We start from the raw sequence: 20,761 nt of genomic DNA, 5'->3' as shown, positions 1-20,761 counted from the left end.
TAAATCAAGGACGTAGAGAATCCGAGAGGGAAACACAAGCGTAGACAAGCAGAGCCTGCCGTTCACTTCCTCGCAGGACCGGTGTCTCACAGGGAGACCCCGAATACCGACGCCTCCATCCTGACCTCGCTCTGGTCACTTTGCGAGCCCTCTGTGTCTTTGTATGTTATTGCGGACATAGGTCGCAACCCGCCGCCCCCGCCCTTTCCCGTAACCGCCGCCCGACAGCAGTAACGGCCGCCGAGAACCGAAAGCAGCGCCGCGCATGCGCACACGCACCTCACGCGCGTGCCCGCCCGCCGGGGGCGTCACCGGCTCTGCCGAGCCGCGCGCACGCCCCGCCGCGGCGCTCCTGGCCAATAGGAAGAGAGAGCGCATCGGCCGCCCCGTGACGTCACCGCCCGGCACCGCCCCCTGCTGCTCTCGGCCCGGGATCTAATGGTGGAGAACGTGCAGGACGGGGCGCTCCCCCGCCTGGCCCCTACGTCACCGGCCGCTCCGACCAATCAGAGCGCGCTGAGCGCCGCGGCCTCGCCCCTCCCGCCCCGTGACCTCGCGGCACCGCCCCCGGGCGCCGAGGAGCGGGTCCAATCAGCGCGGCGGGCAGCGGCGCGGCGGCCCCGCCCCCCCGCCGTAATCCTTGCGGCCCCGCCCCTTCCCGGTGCCCTCCCCTCCCCCTCCCGCGCTGCCCCCCGCCCCCTCCCCTCCCGGAGCGCCTGGCGGCGGGAGGCGGCGCAGTCGGTCCGTGCCCGCGTCCGCGCCCGTGTCCGCGCGGGCGGCGGCTCTTCGGCCTCGCTCGGCGACATGGAGTGCGCGGCGGCGGGCGCCGAGTTCAACATCCTTCTCGCCACCGACTCCTACAAGGTGGGCATGGAGCACGGCGGGCGGGAGGGAGGGAAGGAAGGAAGGCGGGGGGCACCTCCGCCGCCGTCGGGGCGCCCCGTCCGCGGGGCCGGCGGCCCCCGTGCTCCGCCGGCCGCTCCGCTGTGCCCGGGGCCGTTGGCGGTCGTTGGGGTCGACCGTTGGCCCGGGGTGGCGGGGATGGGGCGGGGGGGAGGGGGCGCAGGCCCGGGGGCCTGCGCGCGGCCCGGCCGCAACCGCCGCGAGACAGAAAGTGAAAGCGGGCGCGGGGGGCGGCCGTGGCGGGCGCCGCGGCGGAGGCCGCCGGCCCGGGCAGAGCATCCCGCGCTCGGCCGCCTCCCGCACGTGCTGCCGCCGCGGGGCCGGCCGGGCGGCGCGGGCGGCTGCTGCTGCGGGGCTGCGCCGCTCGCCTCGCCCCTGTGCCGGCCCCTCGCTCAGGGCGCGCTGCGGATCCGCTCGCCCCGAGTGGGTGTTTTGTAGTCCCGTGCAGTGTGCGGGCTCGCAGGCAAGCCGCCTGCGCGCCCCGGCGCTGGCGGGCTCGAGCGGCGGTGAGCAGGCGCGCGCAGCCCGGCCCGCTCCGCTCCGCTCCTCCGCAGGGCTCGCTCGGGGCGCCCCGGCCACGTCCCGCTCCGGCCCCGCGCTGCGCTATCGCGGACGGACCCTCTCTAGGCACGGGGCAAGGCTGGCACGGGACCCCTCGCAGATGTGCCCTTCGTCACCTGCGCTTCCAAAAACCCAACTCTTTTTTTCCTTTGGGTGGTGAATTTGCAATGTCAGAAAGGTTGCTGGTGCTCTAAACAAAGCTGGAATAGATGCCCTAAACAAAGCTAGAGTAAATCTGCACTTTATCATTATCTTTATGGAGTGTTTATTAAAGATCTGAGCACTTAACATTTTTTTTTGAACTCTTTCTGGGCAGAATAGTAAACAGAAGGAAGTGGCCAGGTTCTATGACTGACTAATGACCCAAAGCACAAGCCTCAGAAAGATGTCCCCATTGCTGACTTGCATGGCTGTATCGTTGCCAGCTCATCTTTGATGACATTAGTGTTGTCTGATGCTACATAAGGGCTTTATTTTTGTGAAGAAATTCTTAATGCTTATTATTTTTTGAAGGAGTGTGTGTTGAAAACCTGGAATAAACTGATCAATCTTGAAGCTGTGCAGTCAGAGCATCTTCACACTGTTATTGAGGGCCAGGAAAACTGCCTTCAGTACTGAGAGCACTCATTCCCCAAGAGCAATGGATAAGTGCTCATTTTTAAGCTTGTTTCAAGTTTGGAAGGGCCACTTTTTCCTCCATGTATAAGACTAATCACAAGTAGGCCTTGCAAACACTACAGCCTGGAAGACACGAAAACATGAAGTGCTATAGGCTTGGGTTTAAGCATTATTCATTTTAAATCAGATTTGCATAGCACTTTTGTTAACTTTGCTTTGAGATCAGTAGCACTGAGGAGCACTGTTTTGACAGGTGAGAGGTCTGCTTCCATCTTGCTTGTTATTTCAAATCAGGGGGGGTTTTGGTAGCATTCTGTGACTGGTAGAAATCTTAAAGAGGGCAAGTTAAAGGTCTAACATCTTTCCTAACCCGAAACTGAGTTTAGATAAAGTTTGCTATGACAGTTTGGAGTATGTGTCCTTGTATTAAGAACAGTTGGAAATGACTGCTTAATCAGAGCCGCGTAGAGTGTCTTGTTCCCGATCTCAAAAGCTCTAGGTGCTTTGAATGGTGCTTAAACAAGTAGCTTCTTATATCTTGTTAGGTAAGGCAAGCAAACATCACTTATCTTCTCCCTGGATGATAAGATCAGTTCGAATCAATGAAACATACTTAGTGAAAGCACTTTTCAGTAACAGTTGCACTAAAATACCTGGTAGTTTGCAACATCAAGCCCTTTTTTTTTTTTTTTTACAGGAATTACAAAATACTCTGACTAGTATTTAAAAAAAATGAGAGAGAATTGATCTTGCCTCTTTTTTCTTTTTATAAATATTTTGGCCATATCCACAATCTTGTGTGTGCACTACCATATGTAACAAACAAAATGTGAGGAGAAACTTGCATCTGTTTTTGAAAATGCACATGGTGATTCTACTGTAGTAGGTGGTATCCATACAAAGTAATGTCACTGACAAAAGTCACGTGGAACAGCTTGGAAAAAGAATTTGCAGGCTGTCCTAAGCAGTACTGCCCTGCTCCAGCAGCTGTCCCCAAGGAAAAAATCTAGTATCTCAGGGTCATGTCTCTAGTAACTCCTAAGTCTGGGCCCAAACAGCATTAGCTTTGGTGATCCAGTTCTGTGTTGCTATAACTGGAAATGTGGGGACAGGAGAAAATTGGTTTCTGGTTCTGTGTCTGTATAGAATTGAAAATAAAGCACTGTAAGATTTATTAATTTGGTGGCTAAATAATGTTCCATTGACAGTTAATCCAGCGTGCCCTCCTTTCAAACCATCTTCCTATCTGCTCCATGATATTGATATAACAACATAAGTATTTTCCCAACATTTTTTTCTCTGTACTTCATCTTATTCTTAGGCTTCTTCAGTTCCCCAACAGGATGATCTCCACGGGTACCAAATGCTGTCCTCTGTCGTCTTACCATACCATTTCAAGAGAGTCTCTGAAATAGCAAGTGTTGTGTTCTCTCATCCTGGATCCTTAGGTTCTCTGTTCATCTGGTATTAATCCCTCACACTCTTTCTTTTCTCTCTGATGTCCATTGCTCTGGTATTCCATGTTCTCAGATCTATTTTTTTCTGCACAGGCAAAAATCTTCAGGGTATCAATAGTCTGAAACTATACTAGAATCAGCTGGGAGGATCAGCTTAGGAAAACTGTACTGCTCAACTGGAAGGTGTTAGGGACTGCTGTAAGTCAAGGCTTTTACAGAGCTCACTGAGGTTACTGCACCTCCTGAGCATGTGCCTTGAAGCTCTATATTCTCCTTCCCATTTTTTATCAAAATCAGTGATTTTCTACCCAGTGAAGAATTGAATGTTCTGAAATTTTTGGCCCACGCTGGCTGCAGCGTGAGCTGCAAGTGAGGAGGTACGATCAAAACGAGGACTGAACATTGTTCACTAAAGCAATAATAGCTTATTTTGCTTTTACCAGTAAAATGTATCACTGCTGCTTGGAATGTTTTGTAATTAAGTTGATAGCTGTAATAAGTTGCTGTGCAATTACCCTGGAGGAGGAGCTGACTTGCTATATAGACTATAAATGAGATCTTTTTCTGAATTCGATACTTTCCAGATGCTTCAGTGGGACTTAAAGGATATTTTTTAACACTGTATATCTTGCATTTTGAGTTTAAAATATTTATCGTTTTCATGGATCTTTATAGTCTGCATGGAAGTTAGAAGAATCGTTGCTTCTGAAGCGTTCTGTTTGTGTGTGTGTTTATCCTCATGTTTCCGATAGCTTGTGTTTATTTAGAAAGCTATGCGTGTGCAAAGGAAAGACATGAGCATTCTTTAATTTGTTATGATTGATTAGTACTTAATGACCATAAAATATTCCTGTTCAGATGCAGTCTTTAATTAAAATCTTTTGGTGAGGATATGAATATGTTCTTGGATCTCCTGTGATGCTGTCAGTGGAAAACACTGGAAACTTCTGGGACTGGCCTTCCCTACAAGAAATTGCCTTTGCTGTATCTAGGTCCAGTATCTTCCACATTTTGACTTAACTATTAGGTATTTAAGCCTTTTTCACTCTGTACTGTTACAAATTCCAAGTCATTGCTGTAAAGAAATGCATAGAATTGAAACAATTGTTAAATTAATGGAAAGTCCTCCTTTTTCTTTTTTTTTTGAGTCAGTGCAGCTTTTATTGTAGAAAAATTGATGTTTTTCCACATTAGTTAAGAAAAAGGAAATTTGTAGCAATATATGAAATAGTGCAGCTGACTTCACAAATGTGTAAACAGTAAACATAAGGCATTTTGTCATCTTTGTTATGATCATCTTGGATGCAAAACAGGAATTTTTGGTGGCAGAGAGATCTGTCAAAAAGCGTTACCTTTTTTAAAAACATTGTATGTTCTCTTAGCAATTTAGAATGCCTTTAGTTCTAGTGCTTACTCTTGACCTTGTTTTTACAGTGAATGTGAATGTGGTCACTTACAGCATCTCTGCTGATATGTGCAACTTCCATAGAAATTCAGGTGCTTGCATCCTGCCCTCATTTTTCTTAGTACCGCCTGATATCTTAACTTTTTTCTTCCTCAATGCCCTTATCTTTCATCTTATATATAAGAAACGGTGCATGGTGGTAGAACATAGATATCAAAAACAGTGCAGTGGGATCAGCCTTCTGTCTTGCATAATCTGCATCAGTGTGTCCCTTTCGTCTCATAAGAGCAAATATCTCCCTGCTTTCACTATTAAGTCTTCAAAAGTTTCTCAGTCTGCATTTTATTCATTTGTGCTGTTTCAGTAAGCATGCTGGAGGTCTCTGTAGAGCTACCTGTCTATGGTAATTCAAAGCTCGTTTATGACCACGATAGTAAGATTTTACTTGTTTTTTTAGTGTTTTGTTTGTTTGTTTACACTTGCACTTTTGGCTTCACTTCGTATTGTTGGATAACTTTTTATTGACTTCTGAAAAATTGATTCTTCTAGATTTCCTCTTGCATTCAGACAACCGCATCCTTTAACCCTACTGACTTCTGCTTTGGTTCTGCATTTCCATTTGGGCTTTGTGATTGCTTTGGTAACTGCAGTAGCTGCAGCTTCACTGTTGAATAGAACTGCTGGTCATTTCCACCCCCTCCAAGGGGGTCAGCAATTTGCATTACAACTGCTACAGTGAGGTACAGCTGAGAAAGCCTTCCCTTTGTTCCCAAATCCTAGTCTTCTTCTATGGTGTTGACAGTGTAGTTCTCCTTATAGGATAGGGCAACCTTTCCTTTCAACCGCTCTATTGGTTAAACCTTTACCAGGTTTAGGTGAGACAGTCTTTCAAATTGTGGCATCTTTCTGCAAGCATTTCAGATATGCCCTTGCCTTCCATGATACGTGTTTTTACACATAGATGTGCCCTGCAGAAGCATATCCGTGTTAATGCCAGAAGCACAGCTCACTAAGTCATATACCTTAGTAGGTTGCATATGGCAGGAAGATGTCCCATGTACTTCAAGTACTAGTTCTTTCAGCAAGCTGTTCTAACATTGCTTTAGCACTCATCTTTATTTGTCACTCTTAACAGCCTAAGGTCAATTTTTGCACACTGTGGAATAAGCTATTTCCATTTCAGCCTACCAGAAAGGTTTGCACTGTAGTGACCGGTCTGTAAGTTGAGCCCTAATTACTCACTGCACAGCCCAAAGTGCCCCAGCTGAGTGGCTGAGCTACCAGCAGTTACCAGTCTCCTGGATGAGGCTCCTTCGGATTATTTTCATCCTCCTCCTCCTCCTCTAATTCTTTGTGCTTCTGGCTATCCAGTGCTTTGGTTTTAACTTTTTTTTTTTTTTCCTGTACACGTTTTGCACTAGGAATCTTTTAATATAACTTCAGAAAGTTCAAATTTCATTTGATTTGAGCTGGTATTATTACTTGTAGAGTTTCAGTACATGCAAAATCCTGCTGGCTAGATATTTTGGGGTCTCTTGTTTGTTCTGTTGACCTTTTCCCTCTCACTGTAGAAGATCCCTGAAGCATCCTTCTAGTTGTTCGTGTTAAGCATCTAGCAGACCTAGCTGAGCATCAGGAATGAAAAGGAACTTGGCCACACCTGAGTTCTCTACTCATGTCAGACCTGCCTTTCATATTTTCAAAGGGTTGAGATGTATAGACTTTAATAACCTTTTAAAGCCGTTTCATTAATATGGTTGCAATCTGTTGCATAAGGCAGCTTGTAGATTATAAGCATAGTTTTTTGTGCTAGAAGTTCTTATCTAGCTTATAAAGTGCAACCTCTATCTCAATCTCTCTTTCTCTTTTTTTTTTTTTTGGGGGGGGGGGCAGGTAGATGAGTACCTGTTAATTCCTTTCCTCCCAGAATTTAACTCTTAGATGTTTGGTGGCATTTTCTTGGATGGTTGATCAAAATGGAATTTATGCTGCAAGTTTTTGCCAACTAACTGACTTGGTTTAATTAAGTAGGTGTAGTCCCATTGGAGACACTCTTTGTTCAAAGTTCAGCTATATTTTGATTAAATTTAATAAGGAATAATGGACAACTGGAATAATAATGCTCTATTTCAATCATAACATAATCTCATTGTAGATGTCATTCCATGGCTGTCCATTATGGCTTGACTTGCGTAGAAAAAAATCTAAACCACAGTCTTCAAACTCAGTATTGAAAAAGCCACTGAGCTACTCTGGGTTTTTGTTTTCTCTTGAGAATCTCCTAGTGTCAGTTAGGGCTGGGGTTTTGAGGAGGGTTTTCCTGTTAAGTTTATGGTATCAAGAGCCCATCTGTACCAGTCCTGCTTCTGTCACCCCAAACTGAAAGCGTTGATTTACAACGTCGATAATATCTATGAAATGTATTTTGAATATTGCCCATTGTCACTAACTTGTCTTGGTACTCTTGCTTGGAATACAGAAAGATGCAAAATTTCCTCTGCCAATAAAAGAATTTCAGGCATCCTTATAAACATAGTTTTCATTGTCTTAAATGCCTTAGAGTTGCATTTCAATGGCAGCCTGTGTCTCCTTTGGGAAATGTTTCTGTCCCCTAGGTCTTGAGCTTTCCCCAGACTTCTTTTTTTCTCACTGCATTCCAAATCTCCGGAACATTGCTGTGGTAGGTGCATGGTATTTCCCCGCATCCCAGTAGTCCAGAAATCCTAGTTAGCAGTTGGAGTTGCCGTAGTGCTTTTTAGATAGATGTAGCCTACTAGGTGTGGTGCCTGTGCCCAAGTGCTCGAAGGCAGAACAGATAAACCAGATAAGTAATTTCTGACTGACAGATGAGGAGGTGGGATGTAGAGGGGAGTGATTTAGCAGAGTAGAAACCTGCAGTGGAGTTTGGAAATGAATCTAGGGAATCTCCGTTCAAGTAAAACACTTTAAGAACTCCTTAGAGTAGGTTTATGCTTAATTTCTCACATACCTATATAGTATGCCTGGTATAAGTGGAAGTTGGACAGTAAGGTTTTTTTAGTGGGTCTTTGAAAAGACCCACTTTGTGAGTTTGTGAGAAGTCTTGCAGATATATCCTATGCCCCAAAGGGGGTTATGATTTTACAGACAAAACTGATAGCTTTGTGAATGTCAATGGAAGCACCGGTTATTTAGAATTACAATTCTAAAATTTGCTTAGATGTGAAATATCTTAACTGTTGCGGTGGCATGTTTTTCACTGTGCTTAAATAGATTAAAATGTTGAGGAATAAAATTGCATTTTACAGATATAACTGTTGGAAAATTAGCAAACTGTCTTCTTTAAATATTTGAACCAGTATAATTGATAAGTTGACACTTCTGTCGTGAAGTAGGTTTTTTTTTTTTTTTTTTTTTTTCTCCCCTGGACATCTAATTTAATAGGTCGGAAAAAGAAGGTAAATCTGTGACAATGTCTGTGGGACTTGGGTAGTTTTTAGGTTGCTCGACTGGCACTTTGGGAGCAGTTGGTAGCGTTCCAGGCCGATCACAGCCCAGGCACCCTCTTTTGTTCTCATGCCTCAAGGCAGCGAGGATGGCGAGTCCCTAGGGAAAACTGCGGTGAAATGCATCGGGAAGGTGGCACTAATTCCTGTGTGCACTGTATACTGTAAGCTGTAATCTGTTATAGGTAGGTGTTGGCTTCAGCCATGTGAGCTGCCTTGTGTGAGCTTCATCAGAAGGCTGAGTAACCAGTCTCACGTGGATGGAGTTTTCAATGTTTTTTGTTTGTTTGTTTGTTTGTTTTTGTAGGGGGCTCTGTGTGCATGTTCTTCCTGCCATTAGTTAGGAAGACATGTCAAATACAGCTTGTTTTTTCAAAATGCCTCATAGGGGTGTGTGGTTTGTTTGTTTCTTTCTTTCTTTTCCTTCAAGTCTGATAACATCCTGGAAAGAAATCTCTGTGTCCTGGCAGTGCGATTTACCCATTTGGAAGTTCTGTGTGGAACTGATGTGTTACAATTTATGAAAGAAGATGTTTTCTTTGCACCTAGAAATGAAGCTAAACTCAGTTGGTGTCTTTAGGTCTAACATTATTAATAGTAAGAATGCTGCTTTTGGAGTGATTATGGTACTGAAACAGAATAGCTTTCTGCTCCATTAAATGTGTCCTCTTTGCAGTGCTTCGTTGGGAGTAAAGGCAGATAACTTGCCATGACAAGCTTGGTATTTATTTCATTGGCCTTGAAAATTTCATGCAAGTAAAAATAACGAAAAGATTTTAAAATTGCATTTTTTTTATTATTATTATTTGAATGTTTCCTTCCATCTTTGGAAACACAAACACAGCTGCATTGTGCTACTATAGGAGAACCAGAAAATGCAACTGAGCAGTCTAGTTCATGGTCCAGTATGAGTGAATTGTTAAATGTAAACAGCCCTTAAGAAGAAGAAAACTCTTTTTAAAATTTAGATACACAGTTTTAGTAATACAGGTAAGGGAAACTTTCAAATATTTTATTTTGAAAGTGTCAGAGGTACATTTAAAAAAAAAGTCAGGAGAATAAGGAAGAGTTTTTAAAACTATCTGTTTTTAAAGCTATCTGCTTTCTAGTTTCTCATGACATTAGAAGCTACAGTTTTGGAATAAGAAGCAGCAACAAGTAACTTACTATGATCTCCTGCTGGAGCCTGTGAGTCTACCAGGCTTTACAGAAAAATTCTAATATGCCTTTCACACTTCTGAGTTTTGCTCTGATGTGTTATGATGCCTTAGGGACAGTTTTTCCTTATAGAATGTATAGGAGTTTTTTGTTTGTTTGTTTTTGGTCCTAATTTAAAAAAAAAGAACAAACACCTTCTGGTAGTTTTTCTTCTGGGGATAGGTTAACCTGATCTATGTATCCTATAAGTTATCAAATTTGTGTCATTGTGTATTTGCTTTGTGTGATAGGATTGTGGATTTTGCATGGATTTTGCATGGAATTTGCTTTTTACCTGTTGGGGGATACCAAAATTCAAACTGTGTTTTTTAGAGTGTAGTAGTTTTATGCAGTGTATTATCCTAAATCTGTCTTTGGGTAGGTTTGCTAGTTAGCAGTTGCTAGTTACAAGCTGTTATGGTTGAATCGGCCCATAACATCATATGTTTATACGACCAATTTTCATGTAACATAAGCTTTCAAATGGCAACTTTCCTTGCTTGATTTATGCCTAATGTGAACTTTTCTTGAAAAAGAGAAAAAGGGCCATATACCACCAATCGTTGTGTGAACTTACAATCTCTGATAGATTTTGTAACAACGTTACCAGCAGTAGCAGGTTCGTGAACTGGCTTTGACATAGTTGAAGTTGGAGAAACCCCCTGCCCTGGCAGTAAATGTCATTTTCAATGCCTTACTGAGCCTCGGCGGCTTTTTTTTCCCAAGCCATAGGACTGCTGCCTTCAAAACTGCAGCAGATCCTCCCTTTGGTAGTGACAAAGAAATTTTTACTTCTGTTGCTCTTGGGTTTGGCCAGGGCGCAGCAGGGAGGTGACTGTCCAGGCCTGTCTGCGCTCGCGGCCGCTTCCGCAAATCCTGGCCAGGGCCTCTCCGAGCTAAACCAAGTGAAGGTGTCACAGGAGCGCAGGAGCTGGGAATGGGAACCGTTTACTCCAGGGAAACGCCTGACACTGAAGCAAAGTATAATATGGTAGAGCCAGTCTTTCAGACTGAAAACTGGAGGGAGATAAAAGAAGGGGAAATACCCTAAATAGTGTTTGGCTCTCTAGAATGTGAGTGGGGGAATGATAATAGCTCCAAAAAGTTTGAGTTACTCCAAGCTTTAATATACAAGGATAGAGCTCTGCAGAAACTGTAATGTGCCCAATGACTTTGGATTTCTTCTGTGCTTTATAGTGACGCTTTGAGCTCTTACTGGAGTTTTTCTTAATGTAGGTTACACACTACAAGCAATATCCACCTAATACAAGCAAAGTATATTCCTACTTTGAATGTCGTGAAAAGAAGACTGAAAACTCCAAATTAAGGAAAGTGAAATATGAGGAAACTGTTTTTTACGGTTTGCAGTACATTCTGAATAAATACTTAAAAGGTAACTCTTTCAAATTCCAGTAACACTATACCTATGAATTAATACTTTCATTTTTCTCAGCTGCACTGGAGTCATGTAGTTGAAACAAATCCCAGGGTATTTGGTTACAGGGTAGGTGCTGATGTGCCCAAAATACTGTTTATGTGATTCTGAAGCTGAGAGATGCCCACCCTCCTATCATGGTCCTGACCTCTAAATTCAGACACCTCTCCACTGTGCTTCGTTATGTCAATGGGTTAATAAAAATGAAGAGGTGGCCGTATCTGAACTTCAGTGGGCTAAATGGGAATAATGGAAATGGAGTGAGGCTGTTAACAGAGTCACATATCTGAAGATTGGAGAGAGAATGTATTTCACACCTTGGAACATGAACTGTAGCCCGTGTTTGCTGATTTATTTAGTGTATAAGCTAATAAGTGTTTAATTAAATCTCTCCTAAGTTCCTTTTGCCACTCCATTTAGATCACTTATTTTTATTCGTAGCTGCTATATTATTTTCAGTACTGGCAGTTTTAAGAGTATCATCTAAAAAATTCCTTGGTGCCATTTAGTTTTATTTGCTTTTAGCATTATGGGTAAATATCAGCTGTTCTGACCTGAATGTGAGTTGCCTTGTGTCAAGCATTAGAAAGAACATTTTAGTCATAATTCATGTATGTTTACCTTGATCCAGACCCACAGATATCTCTGCCAATTCCTATCCAATGTTGACATTAGAAGAAAATCAAAACACATGAAAATCTTCTTTTGTCTTTAGCAATCTTAGTTTTTTTTTCCCCCCACTATTTCAAATGACGGTTTCTCCTGAAGTAGTAGCAATACTTATTTGAACAATGTGGTTAGTCAGACAGTTCTTATCACGGGAGTGGTTAATGAGAGCTTGGTTGCCAGCCCTCTCCGAAGGGATTCTCCCTGGAGCAGAGCAGCCTAACACTTGTGCCATGCAACTTAGAGCTTGTTGTGCACGCTGGAATATACAGTCATGGCACTCCTCTGCTCTTAATACTGAAACTACTAATTCTTTACAGATTACTGACCAGTTGTAAAATGGTAATGATTCCAAAATGTTCTGAGTAACTTGCAAACCACAAATTTATTGCCCTGTTGATTTTCCTAATCTGCACAATAAATTAAAGTAAAAATTGGATTAAGCATAGCTAATATATTCTGTTTGACTTAACAGCTTTTTAGGTCTGAACCTTTTTATGTTATTTATTCTGTAAATTGATCTATATTGTAAGTTGTTGAGCTTTTTCTATTTCTGAAACTACAGGTAAAGTGGTGACCAAAGAAAAAATCAAGGAAGCCAAAGAAGTGTATAGGGAACATTTTCAAGATGATGTCTTCAATGAAAAGGGGTGGAACTATATTCTGGAGGTAAAAATTAATGAAAATATTAAGAAATAATCCCAAAGGGTTTGTGAATCAACTGTAGAATAAATATAGTAGTTTCTCTGTTAAACAAAGCTGGTCTAACCATGATAGTAAGAGGTGAGTAAATTTAGCTTTTATATTCAGCCTACAGGGAGTAGCAGCTGTCAAAGAATAATGATGTAATTGTAAGTCCATAGAGAAAAATCTTTATCCTTTCAGATGCCAAATATGGCTTTGCAGGTAATAAGGTTTTACTGCTGCCTTCAGCCAGTTGGAATAAGTAGGGTCTTGTTGGCAAGTCTCTATATTATATAGTGCTTAGTAGTTGGTTATGTCATTTATCTTGCTTTCTGTAACTAATCATAACCATTTTTCCTTTAATGCAGAAAGCGTTGCAACTTCTTGCAAGTTTAAATAGTTTAAGAAAATACACATTTTATTCAATGGTTTCTATGTTTTTCCAGCAGTACTTAGGTTCAGCCTTAGGAAATACAAGGCCCAAGCACTTCTGACACACAAAGCCTCCCAAATTTAAGTCTTTTCACATTATTCCTTCCTCTTTTCCTGTTGTTTAAAAAGATGTCATTCTGCAAGTAATTATGAACATCTCTCCTCTGTAAAAGCAGCAGATTCAGACTAATAACATTCATCAGAGCTGTTCTGATCCCCACAGATTAATTCACTGTAGTCTCATTGTGGGTTCTAGCAAATACATATGTTTTGCATTTGAAAAAGCAATTTTTACTCCCTCATATTCTCCTCTGAATATCCTGACCAAATGTAACTACAGATGTAAATTCAAACCAAATTCATATTTAAGCTGCATTATACATTGGGAACTGCTTTCATTAGTAATTAAACTAATCTTGATCCCTCTTTGGCTGAACTAAATTAACATCCTTTTAATGCTGCATGCCTGTCCACCCTGAGTTTTAACGTAGTTTAACTAATCCCATTTGAACTCATGCTTTTTGAATTTAGTCGGAATAGAGTTCCCAAATACTTCTGTACACATAGTCTATTCCTTGATTTCTTTAGTCACTGATCAGATTTTCTTTCTAAAATAATGCAGAAATATTAAAACAAGTATCATTTTGCATCTTGATCTAAAATACTGCCTCTCAAACTGCCAGTGTGCCTCTCAAAATGGACATGTATGTCCTCGTTGGGTCCTTGTATGCTCCCATAGGCACACTGGATTTCTGTATGTATTCACATACATACTCGTCACTGCCTGCTCCCTGACTCCACTCTCCATTTTGCAGGCCTCACAATTATCTTTAATCCAAACTAGTCATCTCCACAACTAACAGCTAAATCTTGCTTCAGCATATCACTAAGAAGCTTTTAAAATGTAGTTTTGGAGAGACTTGTGATGGGCACTGGAGAACATCATGCTACTTAAAAATCTGTCAAAAAGTATTGGAAAACAAAATGTTTTAGGTATTTTTGCCAGGGCTCTTAAAGATTGCTTAGAAGGTTATGATTACTGATTTATTGTTTGCAACTTATTCTTTAGCCTTTCATTCCTGAAAGGCTATATTTGACAAGAGAATGAAGTTCAAGACTGTATTTAATGAATAGCTGAGATAAAATAGTCTATAAAATAGACTATTTGTTAAGTGGATCCCACTCCAATAAAATAATAAAATATACATCTAGTCTAAGCAAAAGTGGGATATTTGAAAGGAATCATTTTTTGTTTTGCTTTTTTTGAGACCTAACAGCTGAAATTTTCTAGCTTATCTCATGAGAAGGGCCTAAGGAAACTGAGCAGCAACCATTTCCTCCTCTTGTTTATGGAGCATATCTGTTTTTATAGAATAGTTAAGCCTTCCTGAATCAATTTGCACAAGGAATAAAAGCGAAACCATCATTCAGTTTGAAAAGGAGACTTTTTTCAGATTACAGGGTTTGGTTCTGTTTTTGACAGAGTTTTATGATAAATACTTGGGTGGCTATATAAGTAAACCAAATTAATTTGGGGACTGAAAGAAAGAAAGAAAAGGAAAGCTACATTCTCCTGAAAATTACAGCCTGACTTATATATGCTGCAGTCAAATAAATCAAAAACTGATTCCGATCTTTCCTGCTATCTCTTTCTCTCACAGAAATATGATGGTCATCTTCCTATAGAAATAAAGGCTGTTCCTGAGGGCTCTGTCATTCCTAGAGGAAACGTTCTTTTCACAGTAGAAAACACAGATCCAGAGTGCTACTGGCTCACAAATTGGATTGAGGTTAGTTTTGGAAAGTTACGATGTGTTTTTTCTAAATAAATTTATTAATGCACTTAAACCAAAAATGTATTCATGCTTTTAACTTAAGGGGAATATCTGGCAGCTTTCAGTTTCTGCTTTAAATAATCATTGATTCTTGAAAGATTTTTTTTCCAATCCAACAAGTGTTTATAGTAGTTTTAGGGAAAAAATGACAACAGTGCTTAAATCCACAAGAAGAGAAGGAGGAGGAAAAGAGGGAAGTGTTGTGTGTCCATGAAAGTGATGACTCCTGAGATGGTCACCACCCTGTATCTAAAGCCCAGTTACTTAAACCCTAAAGCAAACTATTGCAGGCCTTAGTACTTGCTCAGCAAGTGCTGAAAATAGACCTTTTTGTGCCTGATTAAATGCCATGTGGGGATTTTGGAGTCCTGAGCAAATATGTACCTAATAATGTCTTGTTTTTTGTTTTAGACTATTCTTGTTCAGTCATGGTATCCAATCACAGTTGCTACAAATTCTAGAGAGCAGAAAAAGATTTTGGCCAAATATTTGCTGGAGACTTCTGGCAGTTTAGAAGGACTGGAATACAAACTGCATGACTTCGGCTACAGAGGAGTTTCTTCACAAGAGGTAAAACTAATTGTCTAACAGCTTGAGAAGCCTAATCCTTCTTAGGTATACTTTAGAGCATTACAGCATGCAACTGTTAACCATTGTATCTAAATGCAGAAATGTATCTAAATGTGAAATTATGGGTTTACAGGGCGCTGTATCTGTAATTCCCGTGTGAGGGAGAGGAGAGAGAATGTTGGAGAGGGGTGCGTGCACCTGAAGTGTATCTGAGTACTAGATAGGGACAGCTTTTATCCTTATGGAAAGTCTTTCATCTAGAGGTGAATGAAGAGTATACGAATGAAATGGTAACTGAGTTAGAATCTTGCTGTTTAGAACTGGCATTAGGCAGCAGTTGATTTTTAGCCTCTATATTTGGTGTAGCAACTGAAAATCTGATCTGTTTCAGACTGCAGGAATAGGAGCCTCAGCTCACTTGGTGAACTTCAAAGGAACAGACACTGTAGCAGGAATCGCGTTAATTAAAAAGTACTATGGAACAAAAGATCCAGTTCCAGGATATTCTGTTCCAGCTGCTGAACACAGGTAGGATTTTTCAGCTAAAAAACTTCTGATAGTTTGACCAAATACAATTTGTTTATCCATCTTTGTATCCAGAAATATCTCTTTCAGTCCAAAGAAAGAGGCAGGCATAAGCTATTTCATTTATATCACACAGTCAGTATTAGTGATGAGTGATCCAGCTGTTTAGGCAGAAGTTCAATTTGCTGGCTGCCCTTATGCCGTCTAGGGGCACAGTAGTGGCATAGTTGTTTTTTGGCTATAATGAGTCTTCTTTTCAGGTCGTAATTAAATGTAGAGGTTTCTATTTACAGTTGACTTGTAATCTTACAGATATCAGATATCAATTGATATTGATAATGGAAAGAGCTGCAAAGAACTCTTTAAAAAAAAATTTAAGCATAGCATCATAAATTGAAGAGTCAGAGTTTGCAACTCTAGGCTTTGCCAGATCATGTTCCCTCTCCAGAAGAGGCAGTTGCACTGAAGCCCCCTTCCCCTTTTTTCTCTTCTCTGAATCCCGTACAAAGTTAGGAGTGAACAGAAATCTTTTGAATTTCACTTACATGTTTATACACTGAAAAGAAAATAATACAAAGGAAGGGACGTTTGCTTTTTTATTAGCAAGAACAAAATCTAGTGTCTTGATCTGGAGCGCTGGTGTAGAGCAACTCTTGAGCTCCCAGTTGATGAGTAGAAATAACAAAAACAAGTAGAAATTTCTGCAAATGACTGAGCAAGCATCTATGAAATTAACTGCAATGAAAGAAAGAAAATACATGGAGCCTTTTCTTGTGTACAGCATACTGAAGTGGTGGCAATGGAGCAAACAGCTTAAATTGTCCTAGTTAAAGTTCACATTCACAAACTGAGACTTCAGTGCCTTTTTTATTTCTTCCAAAGCACAAATGAATCTCATGCAAGTGATCCAGAATGTTCCAGGTCCTTGAGATGATGTTGGTGTCCCTGCTTGCCCCTTCCACACCACCAGAGTTGTCATACGACTGGCCAGGCCTCTTTGAGAACTTTCTTCTCTCTCTTCACTACGGAAAGCTACAGCTTGTCCAAACAGTGAAGCTAATGGTAGCATGTTATGGTATAAATCTAATGCACACTAGCTCTTACTGCACATCTTTACTTTGTGCAAGCAAGTTTTTTAGAGGTTCACACATGAGTTATTAGTGTAAGTTATATGAGCTGCTTTGTGGTAGCCACATGCAGATGTCACCGCTGATCAGCTGGCATGCAGTGACTTACTGCTTCTTTTAGCAACTCTGTTGTATGTGTGTGCTTGTACCCATGTACTAAGGGGAACACTCTGCATTCTTCTCAGAAGGGCCCTTGTATGAGTGGACAGCACCAGCACAGAGGATTTAAATCCATATATATAAAAATATATATATTATATATATATATATGCATATATATATATACACATACGAAGATGAATTGAGTTTTCTTTAAATTTTTTGTAACTTGTGTGCTAGTTTTCTACTTCTCAATCTGTAGTCTGTAATTTGGAGTGGATGTCTGTAATCATGTTGCCTTTCATTGCCTTGACCTATTGCTAATAAGAAATACTGAATGTGTGATTAACCATTTGAATCCTGCTCTAATATGGATTTTTCATTTGACTTTACAGTACCATAACAGCTTGGGGTAAAGATCATGAAAAAGATGCTTTTGAACACATAGTGACACAGTTCTCTTCAGTGCCTGTATCTGTGGTTAGTGACAGCTACGACATTTACAATGCTTGTGAAAAAATATGGGGCGATGACTTAAGGCAGATAATTGAAGCCCGAAGTCCAGAGGCACCCCTTATTATTAGGCCAGATTCTGGGAATCCTCTCGACACTGTTTTAAAGGTAATATTTTCTTACAGTCATTTGTATGCAAGATTTGGAATGGCAGTTGTTTTCATTTTGTAATGATTGACTAACACTGAAACATGTGCATAACATATAGTTTGTGTTGAATGTTTTAGACTTCTGTAAAATCTAAACGTTTATGACATTAAATATAGGTATGGAAACTCCCTTTTTCAGTCTACATAGACGATCACTTTTTTTCAACAAACTAGTTCTTGCATGCTGTACTTGAAACTGCTGCAATAGTGATCAGTTCTGCCCTCTAATGAGGGTGGATGATTCTGTGGAATCTATATACTATGTCTCTCATCATATAACAAATAAAACAGGAAACAGCTCAGGTATTGATAAATACCAGGCAAATAAAGCTTCTTACTGCTGAAGTTGGGTATCTAGAGTCTTGTAATAATGTATGTTACTGTTTTATATTGCAAATACAAATTGAGCTCTTCTCCATTTTTAAGACTTGCATTTAGGTCAGTGGCATGTGACTTTGTTGGGAAACATTTCTTGCCTTGTAGCTTTTGAGTTGTTTTTTTTTATTGTGAAAAGTGATGATAACTCTGAATTAGAATAACACTCAACACTGTTTTAATAAGAAAGTAGAGGAGATAGCTTACACAATCAGATTTATACAACTTTAACTTATCATTTGTAACTTTCTTTTTTTTCCTTTGAGACAAATGACATATAGCAAATAGAAGCTTTGAATAATCTTTTTATCAGAGCCGATTAAAAAATATCGAGGTTGAAGATTTTTTTTTTTTTAATTATTGCTGGTTAACAGAAGCCCCACAAAAATGAAAGCCCCATGTGCCATCTCAAAGGAGGTCAAAGAAAGAGCAGGATGTTATCTGACATGTTAATAGATTTTAGCAACTAGAGAGAGAGAGGAGGGAGGCATGTTTCTGATTAGCTCTTGTGGACAAGTTTGTAAGTGCCAGATGGACTGTGCCTGCTTTATCTAACGGCTTCCAGCACAATGACTGGCTTACTTCTTGTTTGTGTGTTTATGTGGATATATTTAGAGCAGGGTATGTGGGTATATTTATGGGTTTGCTCTTTTAGGCGCATGACTCAAGTGTGGAAATTGTGTTTCTTTGAGGGATTGTGGATTTGGAGTGGGGAAGAATGGGGTTTTGTTTGGTTTTGGTTTTTCAATGTCTCCTTTCTGTTCTCAATAGGTCTTGGAGATCTTAGGGAAGAAGTTTCCCATTACAGAGAACTCAAAAGGCTATAAGTTGCTGCCACCATATCTCCGAGTTATTCAAGGGGATGGTGTGGATATCAACACGTTGCAAGAGGTAGGGGATCATGTTCATGTGTCACAGTGAAGCTGGCAATGTTGCAATTTAATCTGGAATCTATCACGGCTAGTCGGTTGCTGCAGCTTCGCTACCCATCCCACCCTGCCCTTCATTCCAGACCCAGGCAGTGGTGTCCTAATTCATCAGAATTCCAAAGAGCATTATTAAGATGCATCAATCACTAAAAGGCATTTCCTAATCTCACTTTTGTAATGCTTACCCTCCCACTGTCTCTCCTTTTGTTTACTTTCATCCTTCTTGTCAAGCCTAATTCAGATCAAGATCTAGCAATGCCTGGTCTTTTCACTGATATCTAAAGTAAATTGCATGATTGCTGTGCTGTAGCAATAGTAGTAATTAATTCATTTGGTTCAGTAGTGGCATCTGAAGTGTGCTTGCAATCGAATTTCGAGGGTGTGGTTTTTGAAGATTTTTCAAAACAAGACTAAGGAGCCCATTGATTTGGCAACTAATGGAATAGGCATTGTTGAAAACCCAGACAGTGTGAATAACAGACTAATCCACCGTTCGAGTCAAATTGGACTATCTTGGGACACTGGCACTTGAATCTGGTGAATACATATAACTTTTACTAATCACGCTAAAAGCACGATTTTAGCAAGACAAAAATTAATTATTTAGCAGCTACTGCATGCTGGAAGCTAATGATAAATTTGCCACAGTTGGCTAGAGGAAGCTCCTAGCTAATATAATCCAATCCAAATGGCACAGGCTGCAGTGACTAGATACAATGAGGGTATGCAAAGGAAGACTTAACTTCATAATTTTTTTTCCTGAATATTTTCATCATTAGCTATAGTAGAACAGTATTACCTGTTCAAAGAACAGAAATAAGTTGGATAGATTTAAGAATAATTTTCCTGTGTTTTATGGATACTTGTCTTAGTTTCATAACAGCTAGAAAATGAGCTTGGTGTATCTCTTACTCTTGAATTTGAGAAGTGGAAAAATTCAGCTTTGTTAAAAAGAACCTAAATTGCACCTAGAAACCTATCTGTATACTTAACATGAGCACATAATGTGAACCTAAACCCCAGTATTCTGGAGATGCTCGTTACTCAAATCTTAAATGAGCAGTTAATATTGAGATTGCCCCCGATACACCAACCATAATGTAGTCATGCACTACACCCTTGCTCCTGCTCCAGTGGTTCTGAAAGCAAATTTGATTTTCCTGTGACTTTTTTTGAGACTATACAAACGTGCTAATGTGTTTAACGGAGCACAGGCACAAAAGGTTAGTAGCTGGAAGGAAAGTCTTATCACTAGATACCAAGGGAAGAAAACTTGCTTGATTTTTATAAACTATTTATTCTCAAAGACTGTTAAACAGAATTTAGTTATGAATTGATACCTGTATTAGGCAAAACGTGTCCTTGTTGAGATTTTCATGAGTCTGTGACAGCAAACAAATTGGACTGCTAATACGTTCTTGTAAAGAATTTGAAGATTGCCTTCTCTAAGTTATACTTGGCAAAATTTAAGTAGGTAAGCTCACACAGCATTGATTGTAATAATAATATTTAAGCTCATATTTAAAGCTTTTACATTGCAGAAAAGTCACTACTCTGTGTGTTCTCAGTTGAGTAGGGAAATAATTCCATCAGCTGAAAGGACAGAATGTGAATGGAAGGAGTAGTTCTTTGCTCAGATGATCTACCTGTTTACATATTTTTCTCAGGCAAACTATTACTGGTTATGAAAGCAAACCTACCTGTAATATGTAACAGAAAATTGCTGAGCATCTTGTTCCCCAAGACTCATGGAGTGACCTTCCTATCGTCTTCTCCTAACTCCAATCTTGCTGCAC

The 20,761-nt window shown here is 40.6% G+C and overlaps 1 protein-coding gene across 1 annotated transcript in view; it reads left to right on the top strand.

Annotated features, from left to right (window-relative positions):
• Window positions 1-751: 751 nt before the first annotated feature.
• The window catches only part of NAMPT (nicotinamide phosphoribosyltransferase), a 28,104-nt gene continuing 8,094 nt past the window's right edge, over window positions 752-20,761 (top strand). The window contains exons 1-8 of the mRNA XM_088533197.1: window positions 752-864; window positions 10,863-11,019; window positions 12,293-12,396; window positions 14,505-14,633; window positions 15,090-15,248; window positions 15,640-15,776; window positions 17,395-17,620; window positions 18,808-18,927. Of these exons, the coding sequence (XP_088389323.1) occupies window positions 805-864; window positions 10,863-11,019; window positions 12,293-12,396; window positions 14,505-14,633; window positions 15,090-15,248; window positions 15,640-15,776; window positions 17,395-17,620; window positions 18,808-18,927 (1,092 nt within the window). The 5' untranslated portion in view covers window positions 752-804. The remainder of the gene's footprint in view (window positions 865-10,862; window positions 11,020-12,292; window positions 12,397-14,504; window positions 14,634-15,089; window positions 15,249-15,639; window positions 15,777-17,394; window positions 17,621-18,807; window positions 18,928-20,761) is intronic.

This window comes from Tinamus guttatus, unplaced genomic scaffold (assembly GCF_059628265.1).
Source record: "Tinamus guttatus ecotype Peru unplaced genomic scaffold, ASM5962826v1 Tinamus_guttatus_pri_ptg000489l, whole genome shotgun sequence".
Taxonomy (NCBI): Eukaryota; Metazoa; Chordata; class Aves; order Tinamiformes; family Tinamidae; genus Tinamus; species Tinamus guttatus.
The sequence above is the reverse complement of the archived record's forward strand: the minus strand, read 5'-3'. Positions and strand labels throughout refer to the sequence as shown.